The sequence below is a fragment of the Zonotrichia albicollis genome, chromosome 4 (genome assembly GCF_047830755.1).
Source record: "Zonotrichia albicollis isolate bZonAlb1 chromosome 4, bZonAlb1.hap1, whole genome shotgun sequence".
In the NCBI taxonomy this organism is placed as follows: Eukaryota; Metazoa; Chordata; class Aves; order Passeriformes; family Passerellidae; genus Zonotrichia; species Zonotrichia albicollis.
This window is the reverse complement of record NC_133822.1, coordinates 64,366,590-64,389,399: the sequence shown is the minus strand read 5'-3', so window position 1 is coordinate 64,389,399 and position 22,810 is coordinate 64,366,590. Positions and strand designations below refer to the sequence as shown.

At 38.5% G+C, this 22,810-nt stretch overlaps 2 protein-coding genes across 5 annotated transcripts; both read right to left on the bottom strand.

The window, feature by feature from the left end:
- Positions 1-60: 60 nt before the first annotated feature.
- Positions 61-17,097, bottom strand: HDAC10 (histone deacetylase 10). 4 transcript variants are annotated; one of them, XM_014275967.3, is made up of 21 exons: positions 16,733-17,097; positions 16,311-16,383; positions 15,289-15,423; positions 14,879-14,975; positions 14,139-14,236; positions 13,958-14,062; positions 13,692-13,760; positions 13,012-13,138; positions 12,474-12,539; positions 12,058-12,117; positions 11,580-11,669; positions 10,228-10,334; positions 7,897-7,964; positions 7,152-7,422; positions 6,431-6,521; positions 5,005-5,090; positions 4,447-4,500; positions 3,728-3,812; positions 3,105-3,290; positions 1,175-1,334; positions 61-474 (listed from the first exon to the last, which is right to left on the bottom strand). In XM_014275967.3, exons 2-21 carry the CDS (start codon positions 16,373-16,375, stop codon positions 449-451), a joined length of 2,046 nt encoding a protein of 681 aa, XP_014131442.2. In that variant the 5' UTR covers positions 16,376-16,383; positions 16,733-17,097; the 3' UTR covers positions 61-448. The 4 variants fall into 4 exon arrangements, with proteins under 4 accessions (XP_014131442.2, XP_074396092.1, XP_074396091.1 ...); XM_074539991.1 differs by having other exon boundaries at positions 7,152-7,263; XM_074539990.1 differs by having other exon boundaries at positions 16,937-17,097.
- Positions 17,098-18,183: 1,086 nt separating this feature from the next.
- Positions 18,184-22,464, bottom strand: LOC102063057 (secreted frizzled-related protein 2). Its single transcript, XM_005482009.3, has 4 exons — positions 21,471-22,464; positions 20,743-20,912; positions 19,791-19,883; positions 18,184-18,741 (listed from the first exon to the last, which is right to left on the bottom strand). The coding sequence occupies exons 1-4, from the start codon at positions 21,755-21,757 to the stop codon at positions 18,431-18,433; spliced, it is 861 nt and encodes a 286-aa protein (XP_005482066.1). The 5' UTR covers positions 21,758-22,464; the 3' UTR covers positions 18,184-18,430.
- Between the last annotated feature and the right edge of the window lie 346 nt (positions 22,465-22,810).

The following is a 22,810-nucleotide window of genomic DNA, read 5'->3' as shown; positions in this document are numbered from 1 at the left end:
GTATCATTTCCTCTCCAGCAATATCTGAAAACCAAAACAAATGAGAAGGGAAGCACTCTGAACAGTTAAAAAAGACAACTGCAAAGACAGATTTATTTATTCTGCATGATATAAAGTTGAACCCTGTAGGAATAACAGTATAAACATCATTTGAAGTGCCTGAAATCAAAAGGTCAAATTATTGAAGCCACAATAACAAAAAAGTTCTCTTGAAAATGATCCCTAAATCATACCTGGAATACTACAAAACAAGGCATATCATGGCTATTGCCTCGGGATGTTTGTTTAGTTTTGAGAATTTACATGATGTGGCCTTAGGCAACTACTAAGTCTCTGGAGATTTGGAGGTCTTATTTGTTTTACTGAGAATTTATGCTTGAAAAGAGGGCAGAGTGAAGTCCTCATATTTGCTTTTTCTTCTTCTTTGTAAAATGATTCTGAAGTGAAATCAATTTCTGGAAGTCCCATCGTTCACTGAAAAGAACAGCAGTAAGGAAACTAGTTATTAACCAAGCTCATACCACAGACCCCACAAGAACATTTTTATTGGAACAGACCCCTGGTATTGGGCATTTCTTCTGAAAGATAGAATGAAGTCTTCTTTTAGAGGTGCCCACCTGGATAATTGCCTTTTTTTTTTGTTGTTGTTGTTGTTGAAAAACAGTAGTCATTCAGCAAAGAAATGTTTCTGGACAAGTATGCTTGAAAACATATATACCTGCCTGGCCTGATTCCTCTACAAATGCAGTGCCTGATCTCCAGCTCTTTGTAACTATACTTGCAGCATGACTAATCATTATTGAATTATTCGTGGACAAGTTATACATTTTAAAATATCATCTGGTTTGGCACTATATTCAGAAAACACATCAGCAATCAGAGCCAGGGCACATCTTGTTACCCATTCTTTCAGCACATATTTTGGCAATTTCATTCCAAAATTTTGAAGTAACAGTATTCTAAGTCCCAAGGCTACAGCTGCTATGCTATGAAATGTGGTGTTTTCCAGCTCAAGTGGCAGAATTAGAAGCATTCAGAGTTTCACATTAAATCAATTTGGTCTCATTGACTTTAAATGTCCCACTGACTTACAGGACCCAGCTGTATTTATATATCATCATCTTTTCAGAAACTTACAGTATATAAGAGTTAAAGATAAAATCAGCCAACTTACCTGAAGACTGAAGCATTTTCCATTCCTGCTGAAACTGGTCTCTTAATGCTTTTATTTTATTTACTTTTTCTTGGGTAGGAGGTACATAAATTCCAAAGGGAGGTGTAGAAGCACCCACTAATGCTTTGGCTACACTTTGCATTAAATTTATCTCTGTGTCCTAATTAGGAAGAAAAAAATACTCCTGTGAACCAAGCTATCTTTGCTTCAGTGATACATGAAATATTTTAAAACAAGCTTTTGTAATTCAATTGCTAGCATTACTAGTAAGAATGAGGAACCTCCCATTTGCCAATAAAATGTGTTAAAATGGAGGTTTTTTCTAAAAAATGTAAATGAATTTTCATCTGTTGTTGCAAAACTTGTTACTTTCAAATGGAGAAAGAATCTCACTTTTCCCTTTATGACTGAAATGCTGGGTTAAGGACAGAAAATAAGGACAAAAATAATGCTGGGTTAAGGGGAGCATGGAGCTTGCTTACTTCATGCCTCATTTACTTTCTATGAGTGGAAAATAGTAATGTATTTTGCTTATTTCAGAAGTTTACTCTTTTTGACTTCTCACAGTCTAAATCAGTATCATTTCATTGCAGAAATTGGATTTGAAATGTTGATGCTATATGAAGAGTATATTTGGAAGACTGTAACATTATTTTGTTTTTAAGAGATAATAGCATTTTTTCAAATACTCTAAAAAGCCATGCATATGCATTAGAAAATCATGATCCTGTTATGGAGCTACCTGCAGAGTACCAATATAAAAGTATCAATCTTTTTTTTAAACATGTATGCCTTATATCCTTTTATTGTGTGTGTTTACACTTCAGAATACCAGGAATTCTCTCAATTTCATACTCCTAATTAGCAGTGTGCAAATACATTATTTTTGGATACTGCATATCAGTGTACAAATTATTTTAGCTTAGCCAATTTATGTATCAGCATTGTAAATTAAAACAAACAACATTTGAGAAAACTACAGAATAAATTATGTCAAAAATCTACTTAATTGGAGGCTTAATGAATAGCATGGGGAACAGATTAGAATAAGCATACATGAACAATTTTTTGTTTTTTCTCACTGAAGAAGAACTAGAAGGCACAAAAGTAACCAAAAGTTACTGTTTAATAGATCATACAGAGAAACTGTGTTACAACCACAGGATGCTGGGAGAGGCTAAGAGTGTAAATTGAGTTCTTTATGTGACTAGAGAAATTCATGGAAGATACATTCACTGACACAGATCACTGCTCTGGATACAGCCTCCAACTTCTAAATTCAAGCATCCTTAATGTGGTAGCATACGGAAAAAGCCTAGGAAAAGTTCCTATATTTTTTATTTTCTTTCCCATGCTCTCTACCTGAAACACAAAGCTGGGTTACTCTGGCCCTCAATTATGTATTATCCCAATTAAGTTCACTTGAAGGATATGTGCCCTTCTGATTTGTGTTCTGCAGGCTGGAAGTTGTGTGTGACAAAACTTAGGGAGAGGAGAGGAAATTTAGTGGTCTGCTATGAACAGAACAGCAGGCTGCTTTCAGTCACACTTGATGGAAAGAGGCCAGATTATTTAACAGACAGGAAGTGCCTCTTTCCAGGTCACAAATGAGCTGTGGATCTCAGATAAAAATGGAAGTTGTGGCAAATTGACAGAACATCTATGATACACAGACATAACCATGGGTTATGCCTTGTGTTCATGCCTCTGCTTCCCCACTGCAGGCTGCAACAACTGCCTACAGCTCGGTGTGCAACTGTCCTTGTCTTGTTCTCAGGACAGACAGAATCCTGGGCAGTTTGTGCTGTGACCCCAGGGGTACCAAAGACAGCATAAATACAGCCAGTACTTTCTACTGGGCAGCTTGAAGCAGTTCCTACCAGTGTCTCTGCCAGTAGCAGAAGCACCATGGCTTAGCACCACTTCTTACCTCAATCACAACAAAAACTCGAGACTCAGCCAACCCTCGGAGTAAAGCAACAAGCAGAGAAATCCCACTTATTCCAAGGCTCCTGTTTGGTCCAACAGCTATTACTGTTAGGTTTGGTTGATAACTATATGCTACAGGAAGAATGAATCCAAGCACAGCAGAAAAGAAATCATTTCCTCCAGCATCCTTTAACAACAACAACAACAAACTGGTTAGCACAAATATAAAGCCCCAAATTCCCAGATACAAAACAAAACAGAAAGGTGACTCTCAAAGCTTTTGATTGGTCTAGGAAACAGGATACTGATCTATTTTCCCAGCAATTTTTATACTAAACATGCAGGATTATTTATCTTTTCCTTAGTGTCTTTGCAGTGCAGCTCTGCCTTGCTGAAGATGAACTGCAGTAACCATGGAAGGTTTCCTCAAACCTATGCACTCTAATACACTCTAAAGCTCTGAGAAGGAGTAGTAACCTGGCAAGGGCAAAAAAAGGAAAAAAAATTCAAAGGTCCAAAGTGGAGCAAGGGGTGAAATTCTCAATATAATTTTATAAATTTCTAAATATATTATTTCTGTTAAAGAAAATTTCTCCTATGTTGTTTCTAGAAAGTGAATCTTACCTCTTTCCAGTTTAGAGAAATATAGTGTTTGCAGCCAGTCTTTCTAGACTGTTCTTTCTCACAGATGTTTATGATAAGCATTTTTCTGTAAATAAAAACCCCATTTGAGTATTTAACCAGTTATTTCCCAATGGCATAAAAATGGAGTATTTTCCTTCATCATTCTTTAAATACTAATTCATAATACAGGAGCAAGTAACTTTGCATTAATACATTCTGAAATTTAAACAATTAAAACTGAAATTCTTTTTATAGATTTTTAAAAAGATCTTTTACAAAAGATTTTTTAAAAGATTATTAAAGACTATTGGCAAATTACTTTTAAGAAAAAGGGGAAGTGGAAAAAAATATATAAGTAAAGAAGACTTTCAGTAAGGAATTCTGCATCAGCAATATGTGCCTTCTGCAGTTATAGGGGAGATAGGTTTCCTATTTAATTAACTATTGCCTTATTTATCTTGCTGTATTTTCAATAACAATCTAAATTTCAATCAATACAGAAGGATTATACTTCACCACTAAATGCATGAAATAGCATTTAGAGACAATTTCTGTTTGAATATGTATTTGAGGATGTTTTGTATCATGTCTCAAGGTAAACTTCATAAATGTGAGCTCATGATGGGTTCCTTAGTGCAGATTTCATCACACATATAAACACCTATGAATATTCAGAAAGCCCTTGGGACTGTACCCCCTAATGCAAAGGGAGGCCTCACCCATCTTCTGTGTTTGGTATCATCTGCATGTCTCCAACAAATACACAAAGCACTCTGCAAGAAACAAAAATTTACATATTTCTACAATTGATTTTTTTTCAGTTAGTGCAATTTGTATAAAACTTTGTGTATAGATTAGAAGCATTAAAAAGAGTGTATATTGAATTTGGTCCATTAAAAGTAAAAATAAAATACATTTAGGGCAGCTCAAGGGAACCCCATTTCTTCCATCAAATACTGGGGAGGAAACACAAAACAAAACAAAACAAAAAAAAAAAATCAAGAAATCATCCCCCGGCCAAAGTCAACTGAAATCTGACAAAGGAAGTGTAGACTAGCACAGCCATCATCCTTACAAATGTTTTGCCTTTGGAAAGGCAAAAGGCCGTTGCTGGTGTACACACTGTTACCTGGATTACATGTTGAAAATGCTACACATGTGGGCATGCTATTTATTTTAAAATCAAGGTTTCACAGGCAATTTGCCATATTTGCCACATTTACTATTTGATTTTAACATGTTGCCAAAGGGCTCTAAATGCAAACATACAAATTCACCTTTGAAATCCAAAACGAACAGAATGTCTTAGTGCAACAGCAGCAGAAAGAGCAGCTGTGGGTGATGCTGCAATTCCATTACACACCTACAAAATAAATTTTTCATTGAGAAGCAATGCTGCAAAAGATCAGGTCATTTTTTAAGTGTAACAGCTATATTAATTATTTTCTACAGGAAGGCCATATTTCATTATTATACTGCACTATTATTGCAAAAGTATGGTGCTATACCAGAAGACAACTGTAAAAATAACTTTTCCAGAAGTTTACTGGCCATGTTTACTGGGTCTCTAGATAGTCTGCAAACTGGGCAGAAAAACACACCCTATGAAAAGGAGGTTGTTCCTGAATATTCTGACTCTTCCTTGAACCTAGGGAAGCTATTCTTTTTTGGAAAATACAATTGCCACAATACTCAGTCAACCCTTGAGTGTTCATTTGTGGTGTGTGCTTTGAACTCTAAATAAAAGCTAAGCAAAAAGATATGTTTCCCCCTCATTGCTCCTCTTTGTCAGCACAAAAACTTAACTTACACCTGCAACTCATTAGAAGTTCTACTTCTTTTTACCAGTAACCATTTCTTAAAATCTACTTATAGGCTGTCCTGGAGCTCTGTGCAGTTTATAATGTCAGAAATTTGTCCCTGGGATTTTCACATGTGACTTCCAAGAGCAAGATGTCTTGGAAGAAAGAGGCCATTGTGGTAGCTACTCTTCCTTGGGGGCCTGGAACCTTAAAGAGAGCTTTTCACTCAAAGGAAGAGTGACTTATTATGATGGAATATTTTTAATTTGTTTTCAGTTCTTCTTCTCTGCTCATCCAAGTTTTTACACATAAATATGGATATGCACCCTCTAAGCCTGCCCTCTCTTCATTCCTGACCCTGCAAGGATCAAAACACTGAACTAGAATTACTCTATTCAGAACCAGAGCATTCAGCAGAGCTGTTGAAAACATCACTAAAGAGTAAGTGTGTGCATGCACATGTAAATCAAAATTTACTGCGTAAACTTTGCACATTAAGACATGAAAAGTATTGGCATTTCTTCAGATTTCTGCTGTTCCTTACTGGTGCTTGATAGAGCAACCTCTGCTCCCTTTAGCTGGAAGGCTTAATGCCTGGCTCCCCCTGAGTCTGAGAGCAGTGAGCAGGCTCTTAGGGACTCATTCTGTGACTACCTACACAAAGTCTGGACAATGAGTTGCCCAAAGATGATTAGAAAGATGGATTGGGGTTAACACTATCCCTAAATAGTCCTTTTCTCATCTTGCATGCTCACTCTCATAGCCAAACACATTGCAGCTGAGATTAGTGGACTTGGGAGATAATTAGTAACTAGTATCTGGGTAACAATATAGTAGAAGCAAAAAATCAGAGGAATCCCACTCCACCCCCACCCCCAAGACCAAGGAAGGATCTTATTACCTCCTTCTTAAGTATCTTATCTAGGATCACAAATGTACTGCCAAGAGAGAGCAAAGTTTTGTCTTCTTTCACAAGGTCTGCATAAAAGCCACTGTAAGTAAAATAAATTACAGGAAGAAAAACTAGGTTAGAGGCAATACTGTCTTCAAAGGGAACACTGATAAGTGCTTTGCAATTAGTATTAATGAAATACATTTTGTATAGGTGCTACACACTGATTCTCAGAAACCTGCTCTAGCAGGAAGATGACAACACCGGTGCCTGACAGTCATCATCTCCATAAAACTCTCTCCATTCTGCACTGGGAAGAAAACAAACATGTCTGATGCTATTCAGGAAACAGAATTCTCTCTAAATTAGACTAAGACATGACCAAATATTGCATTTCTCAAATCAGAGCAGTTTGGTATTTTTTCCAGCTAGAAGTGAGTACAGAGCTTTACAACAGCTTCCTAGCAAAACCTCTTTCTAAATTAATACATTTGCATTAGCTGTCCTATCTCTATCGAAAGAGTTATAGAAAAAAAGTATTCTGATTATTTAAAGGATTTCAGGTTATGAGTGCTATACAACACAAATGTCTTCATTTATAAAGGAAGAAATTCTGGCTGTAACTGAGTAGACTAAGTCCAAACAGATGACCATGGCAGACACAGAGCTAGATAACAGTCTGTACAGAGACCTCTCATCCTCTCTGGAAAATAAAATAAACAGGACCAACCTCACAAGAGCTTTTATTTCTGTTTCATCCATTTCCTTCACCAGCTGAACATGTTCAGGAAGAAAATGTTCTGAACCTTCAGAGCCAGTTGTTGCTGTTTTGATGGGAGGCACTGGAAATAGAATATTTTTCATGTGCAATTCCAAAAACCTTTCTACTTTGACAGTGTTGTAGTTGTTAGTTATCTGAGATGCATCTTCTGTGGAGGGATTTGAATTAGCCTTCTTTAGTAAATGTGATTTGGTGCTCAAATTTTGTAAAAATGATGTATCTAGAGAAAAATAAAGATGGGTTTCACAGGTATTAGTTTCTAAGCAATATGTTAATATTGGGATGTATTTATTCACAAATAGAATACATCAGTATTCACAGTATGCATATTTACTCCCATGCACTAGCTACAATACTTGCTGACACAGATATTATTTCTTCAGTGCTACTACATTTATTTTCATCTAGTGAAAGGTCATATATTGTAATGAAGCTTATGCCCCTATTTTTGACAAAGAAAACAGCATCCTCAAACAAAGATATCAAAGTGCTACTTTTTGGCATGATGTTTGCCAGCTTCAGAGAGTTTTTTTTCTGACCAGCTGAAGACATGACCTCAAATGAAGCCCCATACTTCTTCATCAGTCACTTGATTAATAACTTCTTGTTAGTCCACTGGTATTAATTTTAATAATTTTCAATTTCTGTATAAATCCATTTATTAATAATATTTGCTCGAATGAAGAGAAACTACCTTCATAAGCCAACCATTTCCAGTAGGGTTTATGTGCTGCTCTCACATTTTGAATAGATTCAACAGCACTAAAAAAAAACCAGATTAACAGTATTAGCAATAATGAAAATCATAAAAGGAATCATAACTTACTTCAACAAAAAATCAAAACCAAAAAATCCAACTGAAAATGAAGAAACTTTGATTTCTTCCAAGAATCCAAATCAGAACAAGAGTCAATAGGCACAATGCTTGAAAAGATTAGAGTCAAAAAAGAAAGTGAAGAGCACATATAGCATGTACACACATTTATACATTGAGTGAAATCCCAACCCTGCTGTTGGAGGAAGCACACCTGTATGAGTTCAGGAAAAATTTTTCCTGTCTGTCAATATCTTGCCAAGAAATTTTATCTACACAATGTAAAGATTTAATTAGACTGACTCAAAAGCAAGACAATCTGTTCAGGAACTAAGTAAATCACATACCCTGCTATTCTTTGTGTTGAAGTCTCCTTTTTAGCATCACTGGTTATATAATGGTATCATTATTTGGCACCACTATTTGCAGCACTATGGGCAAATGGTCCCATTGCATCAGCTATCATACAAACAGAATTCAGGTCGTGTTAAATCCAGAAGAAATTCCGTGTACTTGCAGATTACTTGTCAGGTGTTCAGGAGCTGGGATGATATGTTGGATAAGTATGTAATCAACTCTCTATGATATAGGATGACAGCAAATTGAGATACCACAATTGGTAGAGAAGAAAAAGAGGGCACAGAGGGGTTATGGGATGTGCTAGGAGCAAAATATCAAGTTTTGCTCCATAAGTTTACCAAATGAAACTCAGCAACTCAGCCCACAGTCTGTGTATATACACACTGCTTCCCTGACTGAGCCAAGCTCTGAGCTTTAACCAACACAGCCAGCTGGGAGGTGCTGCCATTAAAGTACATGAGGAGCATTTCTGCTAGAAAAAGCACAGGACAGGTACTTGTGGGAACTCAGCACATCACTCCTCATGTCCCGAGTTACTGAGATAACCCCTGGGGGGCTTGGAAATCCTGGAATGTTGCCAGAAATGCTTGGTGGTTGGATTTTGACCCTGCACAGGATGTGCCACCTGTATGAGGACAAGAGGATCACTTGGGGGTAAGTGGTGAAGGAATTGATTATTCACAGGGTGAAAATACAGGTTTTGGGATTTTGGTACAGGGGGGTTTTTAGGAGACAAGATGGAGGAATTAGGGCGTGCCTTGTCCTTCTCCTCTTCTTCTTGTCACCCATCTTTGGTGGTGATGCTGGCACTTTAAGATTGTTTCAAATTAAATGTGCACTTGTTAATAAGGGTAAAAAGTACTGGAAGGTAAAGGTAAATATCTTATACGTAGTTTTTAGTATAAAAATGGACAACCACCCAGTGGGAGGTCAGTGTGCCCATGGTTGTCTTGCTGGGCAGACCTCTGTAAGGCTGGGAGACAACTTTGTAGATAAGAAATAATAAACAATATTGAAGACCGAAAAATCTGAAGAGTGCACTCGTCCTTTGGAGCGCGGGTTGTCCCAAGGCCATTCTACACCCGACCGGGCAGAGACAACAGGCCGAGAACAGAGACGAACTGAGCTGGGATAAAGATGGAGGACAGGACATAGAGATGTGGAGGACATGGTGCAGACAGGTAGAGAGAAAGACACTCTTTAGATGTGGGACTGACTCAGGCCCAAGGTTCAGAATGCTTTACTAGGTCATATTTCACCACTGTACACACACAGTCTTAGTGTCTCTAAAAAGAAGTTAGACTTGAAATTTAATGTACAGCTCTACATAGTCAAGTGCCTTTGCACCCCAGAGCTCGATGCTCCAAATTCCAGAAACACAAGAATTCATCAAGACCAGCCTGCATAGCCTCAACTCTCAGTGATGAGAGCAAGGTTTGCCCCAGCTGTTGCTGTACTGCAGTGACTGAAGTGGCTCTGGGCTCTGAAGCACCACCCCTTGCAGCTGCATACCTTCCCAAATACTGGCTGTAGATAACTGGTATTACCTTGATTTCAGCAGGATTATCTCAGCCTCCAGTGAGATCAATTTCTATAGGATAACAAGGCCTAAGGATAAAATGGCTTATAGTTTTATGCTGTTAGATCTCACAACTTGAAGTAATTTCAGAAACAGAAGTATATAAAACTGTACCTTGAAGGACTTTTTCAAAATACAAGTTATCCAAAGTAGAAAATAATATATTATAACTACCATATTAAAGCTTTACTTCAGCAAAATGTTTAAAGCATGCATGTCTCTAGTCTCTTTAAAAAACACATTAGTTGTTCTAAAATTCTTTATATTCTTACCTTAGACAAGGTGCCATTTCTCCTGTTATTTGAGGTACAGGATCTCCAAGCAAAGTTCTTATAGTCATGCACACTGATTCACCCAATGATTTCAAGTGGTATCCACCCTAAAAATATTTTGTGTCAACTAAGGGTCAAGTACTTTTAATATCTCTCTGAATTTCAACAGAGAAAATAAACTATGCTTTTGAAATGTATCTGTATTTACAGAAACAGAAGATGATATGCAAGTGTATCTAAGTCAATGATTTTTCAATACGAAAACAGTAACTTAGTGGCCACCTGCTGGACTTCATTGGCATCTCACGATTGAGAGCTCACTTTGTCATAGTTCAGGTAACTTCAGAAATCAGTCATTACTTTGCCATAAAAACAAACGCCTTCTCCATTCCCATCACAATATGCCATCTTCAACAGCCCTTGTGGAAAATTCCTTAGAAGGCAAATGCCATCACTGTCCTCTAAAACAGCTATACAAGAGAAATCCCCCACAGCCTGACACTTTTAAGACGTGGTTGCCTAATAGTTTGGCAGAATCTGGAGAAGAAGATGGATTTAAGACTGGTAGGTGACATGCAGGAAGCCATCTATCACCTATGGAGCAGCCACACCACCTGTGTGTGAATGCTTACTTGCACTTCAGCTAATAGACAAAAATATCTATAATAACCTGCTACAGAGAAGGATGATGGAAAAAGGGCCATGCAAAACAAAAGGTCATGTGAATCAATTAATATACAGCTCACTCTTGAAGTCCTTGTTGGCAGCAATATTTCCACACATTTGTTTACTTCAAATGCCACTATTTTTCTAACATGCAGCAGAAATAGGGGGTTGAAGTCTAGATTTCAAAAGGAGAAAACATTTTAATTGTTTAAAAGAAGAATAAAAAGAGCTCCTAAAGAGCCTGCATACAGTCATTAAATCAAAAAGGAGGGAATTTTCTAAGTGTTCCATTACTAAGTAAGAGTATATTTATGTTAAAGGTTTTATAAAATCTCCTGGAGCAAGATACACTTGTAAAAACATTGTTGATACAGCCTATTCACTAAATACATTTTAATGAGTTTGAGACTGTCAAGAGCAGTAGACTAATCACTGTTCACAAGAACTGAACAGATTTGTGGAAGATATGTTTTTCTGAATGATGAGCATGTGGTTCCTTTGTTTCAAAACTCTGTAGTGTAAGAGCACTGTCAAATCTTAGCCATTTTTTGCATTCCTTGTACTCAAAAGAAAGATAAAAATAAGAAATTATTTTGTTAAGAAGTTTTGCTTCCTAGCTTCTAGTTTGCCCTAAATGGCTGTAATACAAAGACCTTTCCCTGGAAGTACATTTCAAAAGTCTTTACCTCTAGGATGACACACAGCTTTCCATTAGCTAACTGCATCAGGAAATGGGTAAGGTGGGCAAAAACCTCAGGAGTGGCATTCATCTGACCCTAAACCAAAGAAAAAATTTTAAGAGATGATACCTTGATTCAAAAACACCGGTAAGACACCCAAACAAACAATCTGACATAGCCAAGTCTGAGATGGAATAGCAGAGCACTTGCCTCTCATTATACCAAACAGAATGCTGAACCAACTGCATTTAAGGCAGTGAAAAAAACCAACACAGTAATTACACATATCCCTTACACATATGGGATAATCTGTCTTTAGATGTCTTGTTGTAATATTGAATGAACACAGGTCACCCTAAAGATTCAAGCATGTATTTTTAGCTTGATTAATGTGAATTTCACTTAGCAATCATGGGATTAAAACAGCAGGAATATTTTCCTAACAGATTCATGACTGACAACACAAAGACCACAAGTTACTTACTTCAGGGTCACCAATTCCAGAATCATATCCAGAGGAGACAATAACCAGTTCAGGATCAAACTGTTATAAAAGAGAGACAGTTGCAGCACATCTTTAGGCCCTATTTTCAATTGTAGGGATTACAACTGTACCATGATCAGTTGCTATTTCAATTTGAATATGAACAAGTAAGGATTCTCCTTGAATACATTACCCTTTTACACTATTTTTGTATGTGCTGGAGAAGTTGCAGATGATTGTGTTGAATATGTAAAAGTTAAAATGCTATAAATACTATTCAGTTGATCAGGGCAACATCACACCAGCAGAATAAATGTATTAACTGTGCTACTGGCATTTACTGCATTTCTGTAAAATACTCAATGGTACCTGCTTTAGAAACACTCAGGAAATGTTCTTTGGCACTAAAAAATTACCTCAAAAGCCATTGGAAGCAACACATGGAAAAACGCAGCAAGATAATCTGAATTTCCCATCCCAACCTGAAAAATATGAGAAACACAGGGTATGTTTTCCAGTTGGAATGATAAATTTTCTAAGGTTCTTCAAGACTGTAGGGAAAGATAGGAGAAGTTAAAGATGAGGGAATCTTATGAAGTACCGTAAAAAATCCTCTATTTAAGTAAAACACATAAATATCCACCATTTTTAATCTTAATGAGCTTCAGTCCTCTGCTAAACAAGGATATAACTGTCTCCTGAAACACTTTTTGATTTGATGGCTAGGCAAGATATTAAATTAAAAATGAGTGTGTTAATTCTTCTCTCCCTTTTATTTTTCAAACATTACCACATTCTGAGCCATATTTTCCCAGCAGACCTTCCCCTAACAGGAAGGACATACACTATGCAAGACATTTGCCAAGCAAGTGAAGCAGTGAACTTACTCACAAAGTATTCCACAAAGGATGGGATACAAAACTATTGCTTTGTTGTGCTGTAAACAATATTTACCTTATTCCAAGGCAAATTTATGTTAAAACCTTTTCCTTTTCCCAGACCAACAGCATCATAATCGGATTCTTTCAGTGATGGCCAGAATTCCTGATGCTCATAGCGATGCCAAGAAAAGTACAAAACACTGAAAATAAAAAAAAATAAAAACCCAATTTGACAAAAGGATTGTGGAAATTGCTTTATATCCTGAACCTGATGACTGCATGGCCTGAAAGCAAGAAAATAAAACTATCCTATCCTTTCTCATTAGTTTTCTCAAAGGATGTAGACTGTGAAAATTGGTAGAGTAGGTCCCATACCAAAATTAACTTAAAAATTAACATGCTAAAAATTACATGTCACTTTAAAAAAATATATAAATCTCACATATTTTATCCAACTGCTACTTGAAGACTTTGACTGAGAGATTCATAAACAGATAACAGATGGACTACCTGAGTAGTGGCAAATCGACATAATCATACTGCTTGTTATTCTTTAAAGTAAAAGAGATTTACATTTTATTTTGATTTAGATATTTACTTCTATTTTATAACAAATGAAAAACAGAGAGACTAAAATAGCAAGGCCAATGTCTCACAAGATTCTAGTTTTAGAAGTTTAAGAAATCTTATTTTCTAGAAAGGAAAGCAATCTTTAAACAGCTGACATTAAAGAAGAAAAAAAATCCTTCAAACCTTGGATCTTCTTCAAATATATATTGAGTTCCTTGCCCATGGTGCACATCCCAGTCAACAATTAGGATTCTGTACAGATCAGTAAAAGAAAACATTCAGAGGAAGAGCCACAGCATCTTAATCTACAGAAGGTGTAAATGAAAAATGTTTTTCTGAACGAAAAGGAACATGACACCCAGAAAGCTCTAGACATTAATCTAAACTAGTACAATGTCAAACTGTTGTTTACACATTAAAAGTTCCTCTAGAGTCAGCCAAGCACTTACCTCTGCAGACCATATTTCAGTTTTGCATATTCTGCTGCAATAGCCACGTTGTTGAACAAACAGAACCCATTAGCTGCATTCCTCTGGCTGTGGTGACCTGGAGGTCTGAACCAAAATTTTATAAATTATTCACAACAGAATGAATTTTGCTAAGTGAAAATTTCCTCAGGTATATTCTTACCTGACTAAGGCCATTCCATTGCGCACTTTCCCTGCCATCACAGCGTCCACCAGCTGCAAAGCTGCTCCTACTGCCAGCCTGGCACAGTGGTAAGTGCTCTGAGAAAGAGAAACTCATCAGCTTAAACAGGGCACCCACGAGTGCTTTAGCATCCCAACAGCAAACTGTCCTGACATAATTCCACCCCACTGAAGCTATACAAAGATAGCTGAAACAGAACTTTACAACACAGGCTCCAATGTGCTTTCCCCTGTGATTACCAGGGGAAATCTTTATAAGGATGCTCTTTGTGGAGCAGTCAAAAATGAGAGATGGATGTATTGAGTGGAATAACACGTCATCTTTGAAAATAAGGAATGAAACCCTACAGAAACATAGCACAGAAGACTTCATCTCCATTTCATCGAACAACATTTAAGAGCAATTGTTACCAAAATGTGATTTGCAAGTCACTAATGGTCTACAGTGACATTAAGTGACAAAAATAGAGCTAAAATTTGAGTAGTGCATTATACTGGTGTGATACAATTACAAAATAGATGACAGGACACTTGAGCAATTTAAATTACAGCATTATACTAAACTAGAAACAGAAAATTACAATAGCATAAATAAATGTGAGACTACATCAGTAGCAAAATAAGTATTTTTAATTTTCCCTTTCTTAGAAAAATTCCACTCAGATGCAGTAACAGAAATAGTTGTAACTCCCAAGAGAGGAAGCAGTTTAACTTACACACCGGATGAAAGAAAAAAGCATCATAATTTTCAGAGACCCTTTTCAGCTCCTCCTCATTCATTGTCTGAGTGCTTTTTGCCACTTCCAAGTGCTCTAAACTGCAGGGGAAAGAGATTAACACAACACTTTAATAAGCAACTATAAATATTTTTTAGAAGTTTACTTGTATTCCTATGTATAAATCAGCATTCATTGCTTAAGACCCCACAGAGTGAGAATGTGGATTTAGTGGAATAGCAGATTCATAATTCAACACCTATGCCATACTCAACATTGTGACACATTTTCCACTGAAATTAATGGAAGCCACTGCATTTTGGAACAGTCTTTTCAAATGGATCAAAATATAATCTGGAGGTATGAGATCTGCTGTTTCATTGGATTAATCTGAATGAAAGTTAAGTTTCAGACCTGTGAACCAACAGGATCTCCTCCTCGCTTCCTTCTCTGACAGGCACATGGACACACCTTTCCACAAGATGGTAACTTCTAAGCTGCTCATAGGAGGATGAAAGTCTTTCTGGCACTTCAATATCACAAATGGGACTAAAAATAAAAATTATTATATTACTGTAATATTATACCACCACAGGTAACTAATACACTTCATAAAGCCTAGCTTTTAACTCCCCATTTTAAGAAAATTCATTACCCTCAAAGAGAGATAGATGAGAGTAAAAATGGAAAAAAATTCTTGAAGCATTTTCTGTTTCAGAACTCAGTCAGAAATTGATTCTAAAATATGTAAGCAAAAATGAGTTTTAAAAAAATCCCAAACAAACAATACAGTAGCATCATTTTTTGTTTCTTCTCTCACTGGTAAAAAGTTGCTTAACTACAGACACTGGAATGCTGCAATTAAAAGCTGTAGGCTACAATGAAGGTGAACAGAGAAGAAGCAGGTGTAGGAGAGAAGACAATGGATTGTTACTCTGTGCACTGCAAAGAAACTCCTCTGATTTATGCAAATTTATGTAATATTATATTACGTAATGTTATATTACGTAATAATGTGACGTAAAATATACCAATTTCTAACTTAATGTAATTGACATGTTTCAGCTGAGTGAGTATATCTGCACACTTTTCCACGGTCAATGATACTTTAATTTTATAAACAATATAATTAGCTTAAAACACATTATTTAGGGGACTACTCAGATGCTTCATCCTAACATTTCTTTTAAGGCCTCCCAGACTGGATGCCTGCAGCTTCTCAAATCTAGTTTTAGATAATCATTACAGTATCTAGATAAAAATTGTGAATAAAATATTTTTTTCCTCTTAGAGGAACGACTTTCTTTTTACTCAGAAATGACAGGAAGTACCACCAGATACTTCCTATTACATTTACAAAACATGCATTTATGTGGCAGTGCTCTCACGAGTCCTAACAAGAATTCATTATAATAAAAACAACAGCAGTGACTTACTCATTCCAAAGCAGTTTGTGAGTGGTCATCTCCTCATCATAAATCAGTGCTGTTCCTGAAGCCATTGCTACAACTGAGCAGAACAGAAACACCAAGACACATATTTCACAGCAGAAGTCAACTTAAACCAGTTGCTATCACATTAGATAGTAAGAATATAAGCACAGAGCATACCTGCTTGCACGACAGCTTTGTACTTTAAACTTCGTACTTACAGAGCGAAATCAAAGGAGACATTAAGGACTCAGATTCTGACAATAGTGCACCCCCCGAAATTGTGTGCGGGCCGGCAGGATTCACAGTGACCGAGCGCTCCAGAGCCGGGCGCCGGCACTCCGGCCGCGGGGCTCACCCGGCTCCCCGAGCGAGCAGCGGAGGCTCCGAGCCCAGGCCGCTCCTCCCCTCATGGCACACACACTCACCTGTGCGGCCGGCCCAACAGCGCGGGGACAACTGGAGCTACAGAGCCACCAAGTAGGAACAACAGAATTTCATACACCGCGGCACAACAGTCACAGGGATCTGCCTGGTTTAGAACTTCATCGGTCTCTCACAAACCCCAGAGAGACGCTGAAGAGAGGCAAAAAAGCCGACGGGCAGGCAGCAGATGCGAGCGCGCTGGGTACCTGGGCCGCCGCTCCGTACCGCGGAGCCCCGCAGCCCCTTACGGAACCAGCCCGACTCCGCAGCCCCCCACGCGAACAGCCCGGCCCCGCGCCAGGCCGACGCCTTCCGAGGGCGGGGAGGGCGGTGAGGCCAGGGAGGCCAGGGAGGCGGCGCGTCCCGGGGCTGGCTGTGGGCGTGCCCAGCGCCGCCCCGCCCCGGCCCGCCCCGGCCCGGCAGGAGCGCGGCTTGAGGCGCGGTTCGAGTGACGCTGCGGAGCTCCGGGGGCTAAAACCTCTGGAGGGGTTTTAGCGTGGGACTGATCCATGAGCGAAACACCCCGCAGCCCCGGGCTGTGTGGCATACTCTGGCATAATGAAAAATAAAGAGCGAGCCTGGACCAAAGGGGTGACTGCTCCTTTTCCGCAGAGGGACGGGTCCGGGCGCTGATGCCTCTCTGCCCGTCCGAGGCGGGCCGGGGCAGCCGGCCCGTGTGTGTACTCAGCGTCTTTCATTACTGACCCCTTTTTTATTGGTTTCTTTTCCTCGCTTTTCTCTACGCGATTTCCCAGTTCATGGTAGAAAGTGATGGAACAGGTGTCATCACATTCAATAAATAACCTGATACAAACATGCACTTTTGGGGAATGTATCCAAACCCCAGATCATAAACTTTCCCCGTATTTGTTTAAAGAAAATATAATAATAGACGCTGTATTATTGAAGTAGTTTCTAATATATGTATTACCACCTGTTACTGTGTTTATTATACACATTTATAAAACTAAAGTCAAGTCCTGTCCATCTTCACGTAGTCTTTAATTTCAGTGTATTGCACTGACCATGAGGATGCTAATCATATGCCTACTGTAATTTTTTAAAATATTTTGACTCCATTATTTCCCTGCAGATCATTTGGAGAACGAGTAAATTTTATAAATTTACTTTTGTAATCTGTTTGAAAATGAAAAGGGACTTTTCAGTAGCAGGGGTTTGATTTATGACACCCAATAACCAAATTTTTTTGCGACTGGGGCCAAACATACTGGGTTAATTATTCTTCTCTTTATTCCACTCTCATTCCGGCGAAAGCGACCAGCAGAGGGCTGCCTCCTTTCAAAATACTCCAACGGGAGACAATGAGGCAGATTCATGACACATTAGGCAAGGGAAAATTTAGCTAACTGGAGAAAATGGTAGAGCAAGAGGTATAGACAAATACATTGAAAGCAGCTGGATTTGAAACTGGTTTATGCTGAGTTTTGCACATATTACATTTTTTTTTAAATCATAACTCAAAGAAACATTTATCCATAGCTGTCCAAGTTCCAACAGGACAAGAGTAGTTGTAACACTACCAAAAGGAAGCCTGATAACAAATGTGCTTTGAGTTCAACTTACAATACCATTTAAAAGGAAATGAAAGCTTTATTTTCAACTTATAATACATTCCTATTTACAAGATAGGTTTGGCTTCAGAAATATAATCATCTTTTTACAAATAATATGATAAATATTTACAAGCATTTATGTTGTCTCCACTTCTGAGTGGCCAGAGTCAGCTGGGAGTCCTTCCTCTGCCAGCGATAAACCTGTTTGACCAAAATGATGCCCTCTTCAATGTCCCCCACAAGGAGATACACCATGGGACGGTGGGTTGGGCTCATCCTCTCTATACATTTTTCATTAATTAGCAGCCACTGTTGTATCATTCTCTGGGTTTCGTAGGGCAACAGTGAGCCCTGGGTAATGAATTCCACCTGGCATTCAATGTTATACTCTTGGTCCTCAAATGCTGTTCTCTTCTTGGACAGCTTTACTTTCACTGCTAAGGAAAAAGGAAAAGGAAGTGCAAGTCAGACCATTTCTCAAATGCAATAGAAAACAGTAACAGTGAAAACAGAAAAATTCATTAAAAATATTATTATAATTTATGTTGATAGAGTATGGTGAGGCCTTTTCCAGGAGAAGTTTAAAACATTTTTGAAAATTAAATTTTATGTAGTAAAGGTTTTTTTTTTTTTCATTTAATTAGGTGACTAGGAAAAATATTTTCACAAGCATGAGTAATTTATTTTTACCATCACCATGTTGTGTCAGACTTTGAGTAATTACATATTGTAAGCTGTTGGTCTTATTCTTGTATGACAAAACTGCCCAGCAACTGCCCAAGCAATTTTCCTGAAATTCGCCTTGTCTGTGTGTGGAATTCCTAGGATACCACCCTTTTAGATATTCCCTTTTCATTATAGGCACTACCTACCCCACTTGACTCCATCAACACTTTTTAGCATGACATTTGTCTGTATTTCTTGATCTAATGCCAGCCAAAGTTACTGAAAGTCTTTGCACTGCCATCAAAGGCTTTCCAGGAAGTCTCCAGGGCAAACTCCACTCATCACTCCAACAAGACAACAGGAGGTAAGAATTCCTTCTACTGATATGATTTTCTGAGTCTCCCTCTCAGTACGTTAGGTATCACAAAAAAACTCATTCACAAAAGTAGCAGAGATACACCATATACTGGTAAAACACTAAATCTTTACTTTCTGCTTAAATGATAATAAAAGGCAAACTTGCTTATTTGGCTGCTTTTGACAGAAATATTTTAAATAAACATGTTGTAGCCAACTAGACCAGAACAGCTATTTGGCTGGAAACCAGATCATTGATAAATCTTTCATGCACAATAAATCCTCCTTATATTTAGATTAGAAATAACTTATTCTGAAAATCAACCTAAAGCTAAATTAGCAGCCAAACTCTTAATCCTTTGAAATCCCTGCAGAAACTGTCACTAATTGTAATCCTACTTCTAAGCATTTAGAAGAAGAGTTGTTAGTCTCTTTAACACCAGGTACCTTAGCAAGGACTTACCAAAGTTACTGTCACAGAAAACTTCAAGAACTCTTTTGTGTGTAAAGAATTCCTCCACGGCTGGGCAAGTCTGGCAGGTAGGCTTTGGTAGGACTGATAAGAAATTACAAAGTCTCATTGTTATCTTTTAGAATAATTAGTTTTAATTTTCTGCTGCCAAAGCTGAGAACCCACTGTTTAACCACAGACATGACAGAGAAAACACACATCAAATACAGGGCCAGTGATAATAGGTAAAAAGTCAACACACTTCTCTGAAAACAAGGCTAGAGATGAAAAGGAGTTTCATTTCCCATGCCCATTCAGCCCTTGTCCTGACTGACAAGACCAATTATCAGCAACAAATAAGGTAACAAATACAGTATAATTTTTAACACAGCTACAGCGGGTGGTAGGGGGTTAGGTGGCTGATCTGTCAGTCCCTCTGGGATCAGCTGCACTATAAGCCTGTGAACATATATGAATTTGGGTGTGCTAGCAGCAACTTAACCTTACTCTTTTCCATAGAGTTAGTAAGTGTGACTGCATTTGAAGATTTGAACATTTATGCCAAGATAACTCATGCTTCTTTAAGAAAAATCAGATAAAATCATCCAAATTTTACTGAACTGATTTGAAAACCAGTTTGTTGTACACATAAAAGCATCTGTGCTAAGGGCCATTGCTAAGTCTATAAGCTCAGAGCAATTCCAGCATGGTGTGCTGTGTATGGCAGCTGTGCAGGGTGGTGGTGCCTCCCTGCGCTACCTCAGCCCAGCCCCTGCACGGCTGACCCCAGCCCTGCGCTCGCTGCAGCTCGCAGTGCCAGCGCTGGCACCTGCCCCTCCACACGGACTGGAGCAGGACAGCCACACCTGGCTGCATGACAGAACCACAGGAACGGTGTCCCTGGGATCTCCCTGATTCCCAGGAACACGGGGCACGGCCACCCGCCCCTCACATCCCGAGCTACCTTTGTGCAGGTGTTTGTAGTCCTTGGAGAGCGGTGCCAGGCACGTGTCCTCGTCCCCGGGGAAGCGGTCGCAGTCCAGGCTGGCCGGCCAGGGCTGCCCCTGGCACAGGAGCACGGGGGCGCAGCTGGCACGGACAGAGGCACACATGCTCCTGCAGGGCTGGATGAACCTGTGTGCGAGCAACACCGGGCTCAGGCAGCTCAGCGGTAACACAGACTATTGCAACAGTGATGCCTGAGCAAAGTACAGCATCCTTGCTGACATTCAACATCCTTCAATAATAATATCATTCCAGAAGCAGCAGCTGTGCAAATTATGCAAGCAGTCTCTGTATGGACTGAGCTTACAATATTTAGTTATGATTTTAAAAATGCCTTTATGACAACCTGAGAAAAGCCTGATTCTATTCACTGTAGGTGCTTCAACCCTAAATGAATAAGAATAAAGTTCAGCTGTAACAAAATAAAACATCATATCCTTTGACAACACCATTCACGTTCCCAAAGGAAACTAAAATTGAAGTGGAACAAGTTTTCAGTACTTTTTTTTTCATACTTGATGAATAAAAAAAAGCTAGCAGAAATTTACTTCAGAAATTACTTCAGAATAACAAAACTTACTTCAGAAAAAGCAGACTACACCTTTAGATTATGATAAACACTCATTTGATTTCATTCCTGTTCTGGCAAATAAAGGCTGGAGTTCTATACTGTGCTGTGATACTTACGTATCTAAACAGATGGGTGCAAACAGGGAGCACAGGAACGTCCCCACGTGAGGGTGACAGTCTGTGTTTACAAGGTGCTGCCAGGTGCTGGATTTTTGGATAACCTCTGCCATGCTTGTGTGTCCCATCAGGTTGGGAAGTCTCATTTCAGAGTATCCAATCTTGTGGCACATGCTCATCTCCTTGGGTATCATGACGCATTTCGTGGATAATCCAATGTCCAAGGCTGTTGCCACCCTCAGGAAACCATTCACGGCAAAAACAAGTATTTCTGCAGTCAATAACATCTTCCAGTGACTCCTGGGCTGCTGAACAGGGAGCTGTCAAACCACTCAAGTGCAGAGGCATGCCGAAAACCTTGTGGCTTATATATCCCAAGAGCTTAATGAACTCTTGCTTATCAACAGCTTATCAAATCACTCGAGACAAGACCGGGTCTTATTGCCTAATCAAGGGATTGTTGTGACAGCCAGGGAGGTGGAGAAAAAGTATAGATGTATGTTCCCCAAGGACACTGATTTGGAAGAGCCTTTCTCACGTCCCACGGTGTCAGTGGCTGCAACATGCTAGGTAGCATATTAAACTTTGACACCTGGAAGGTTCGCTGTGCTTTCAAAAACAAATTAAGAGATCCCCCAGAAAAAGGGTTGGGCAGACATGCTGTCTCCTGGGGCTTCTGTGTCTCCTTTGTTTTCAGACACTACTGACATGACAGAAAAAAACAGCCCCGATTGACTTATCAAGTGAAAATATTTTGCTTGTGCTAATGGCCCATGTCTCTTCCACAGTTTTACAATGTAGAAGAGGCACTTTCTTTTGTCAAGCACTGTAAAAGAGACAGACATCTGCCATTAAGCGAGTATTTTGACTGGAAATTTGGATTCCTATTCTCAGACATGCTAAAGGCCTCGACTGCTATTAATTTTAATAGACGCCTGAAAATACAGAATTGAATTTGTAGCACTGTTGTGAGTATCGGTATTTAATCAGAAAAAAAAGCAATTACACATTTTTATTATTTTGAATGAAGCTGTCTACATTTAAAAATGCTCAAATAATGCAGCATTTCAACTATTTATTAATAAATTATAATTATAATTATATTAAAGTGTATGAAAGCAAATTATATCAGATGTGTACTTCTTCTGTTCATAGCACCAAAAATGGTGTTATCACTGTTAGTACAGCTCTTTGCTATAGAGAAGTTGGGAACCAATTAAGATGAAAAAGGATCTGAGTAATGCATAGCTTACCTATTATGAACAGAAAAGTCAGTTTATGAATTTAAAAGGCTGAAGATCTAAACAAAGCATTTTGTTGAGATTCTTTTATTTGATGAA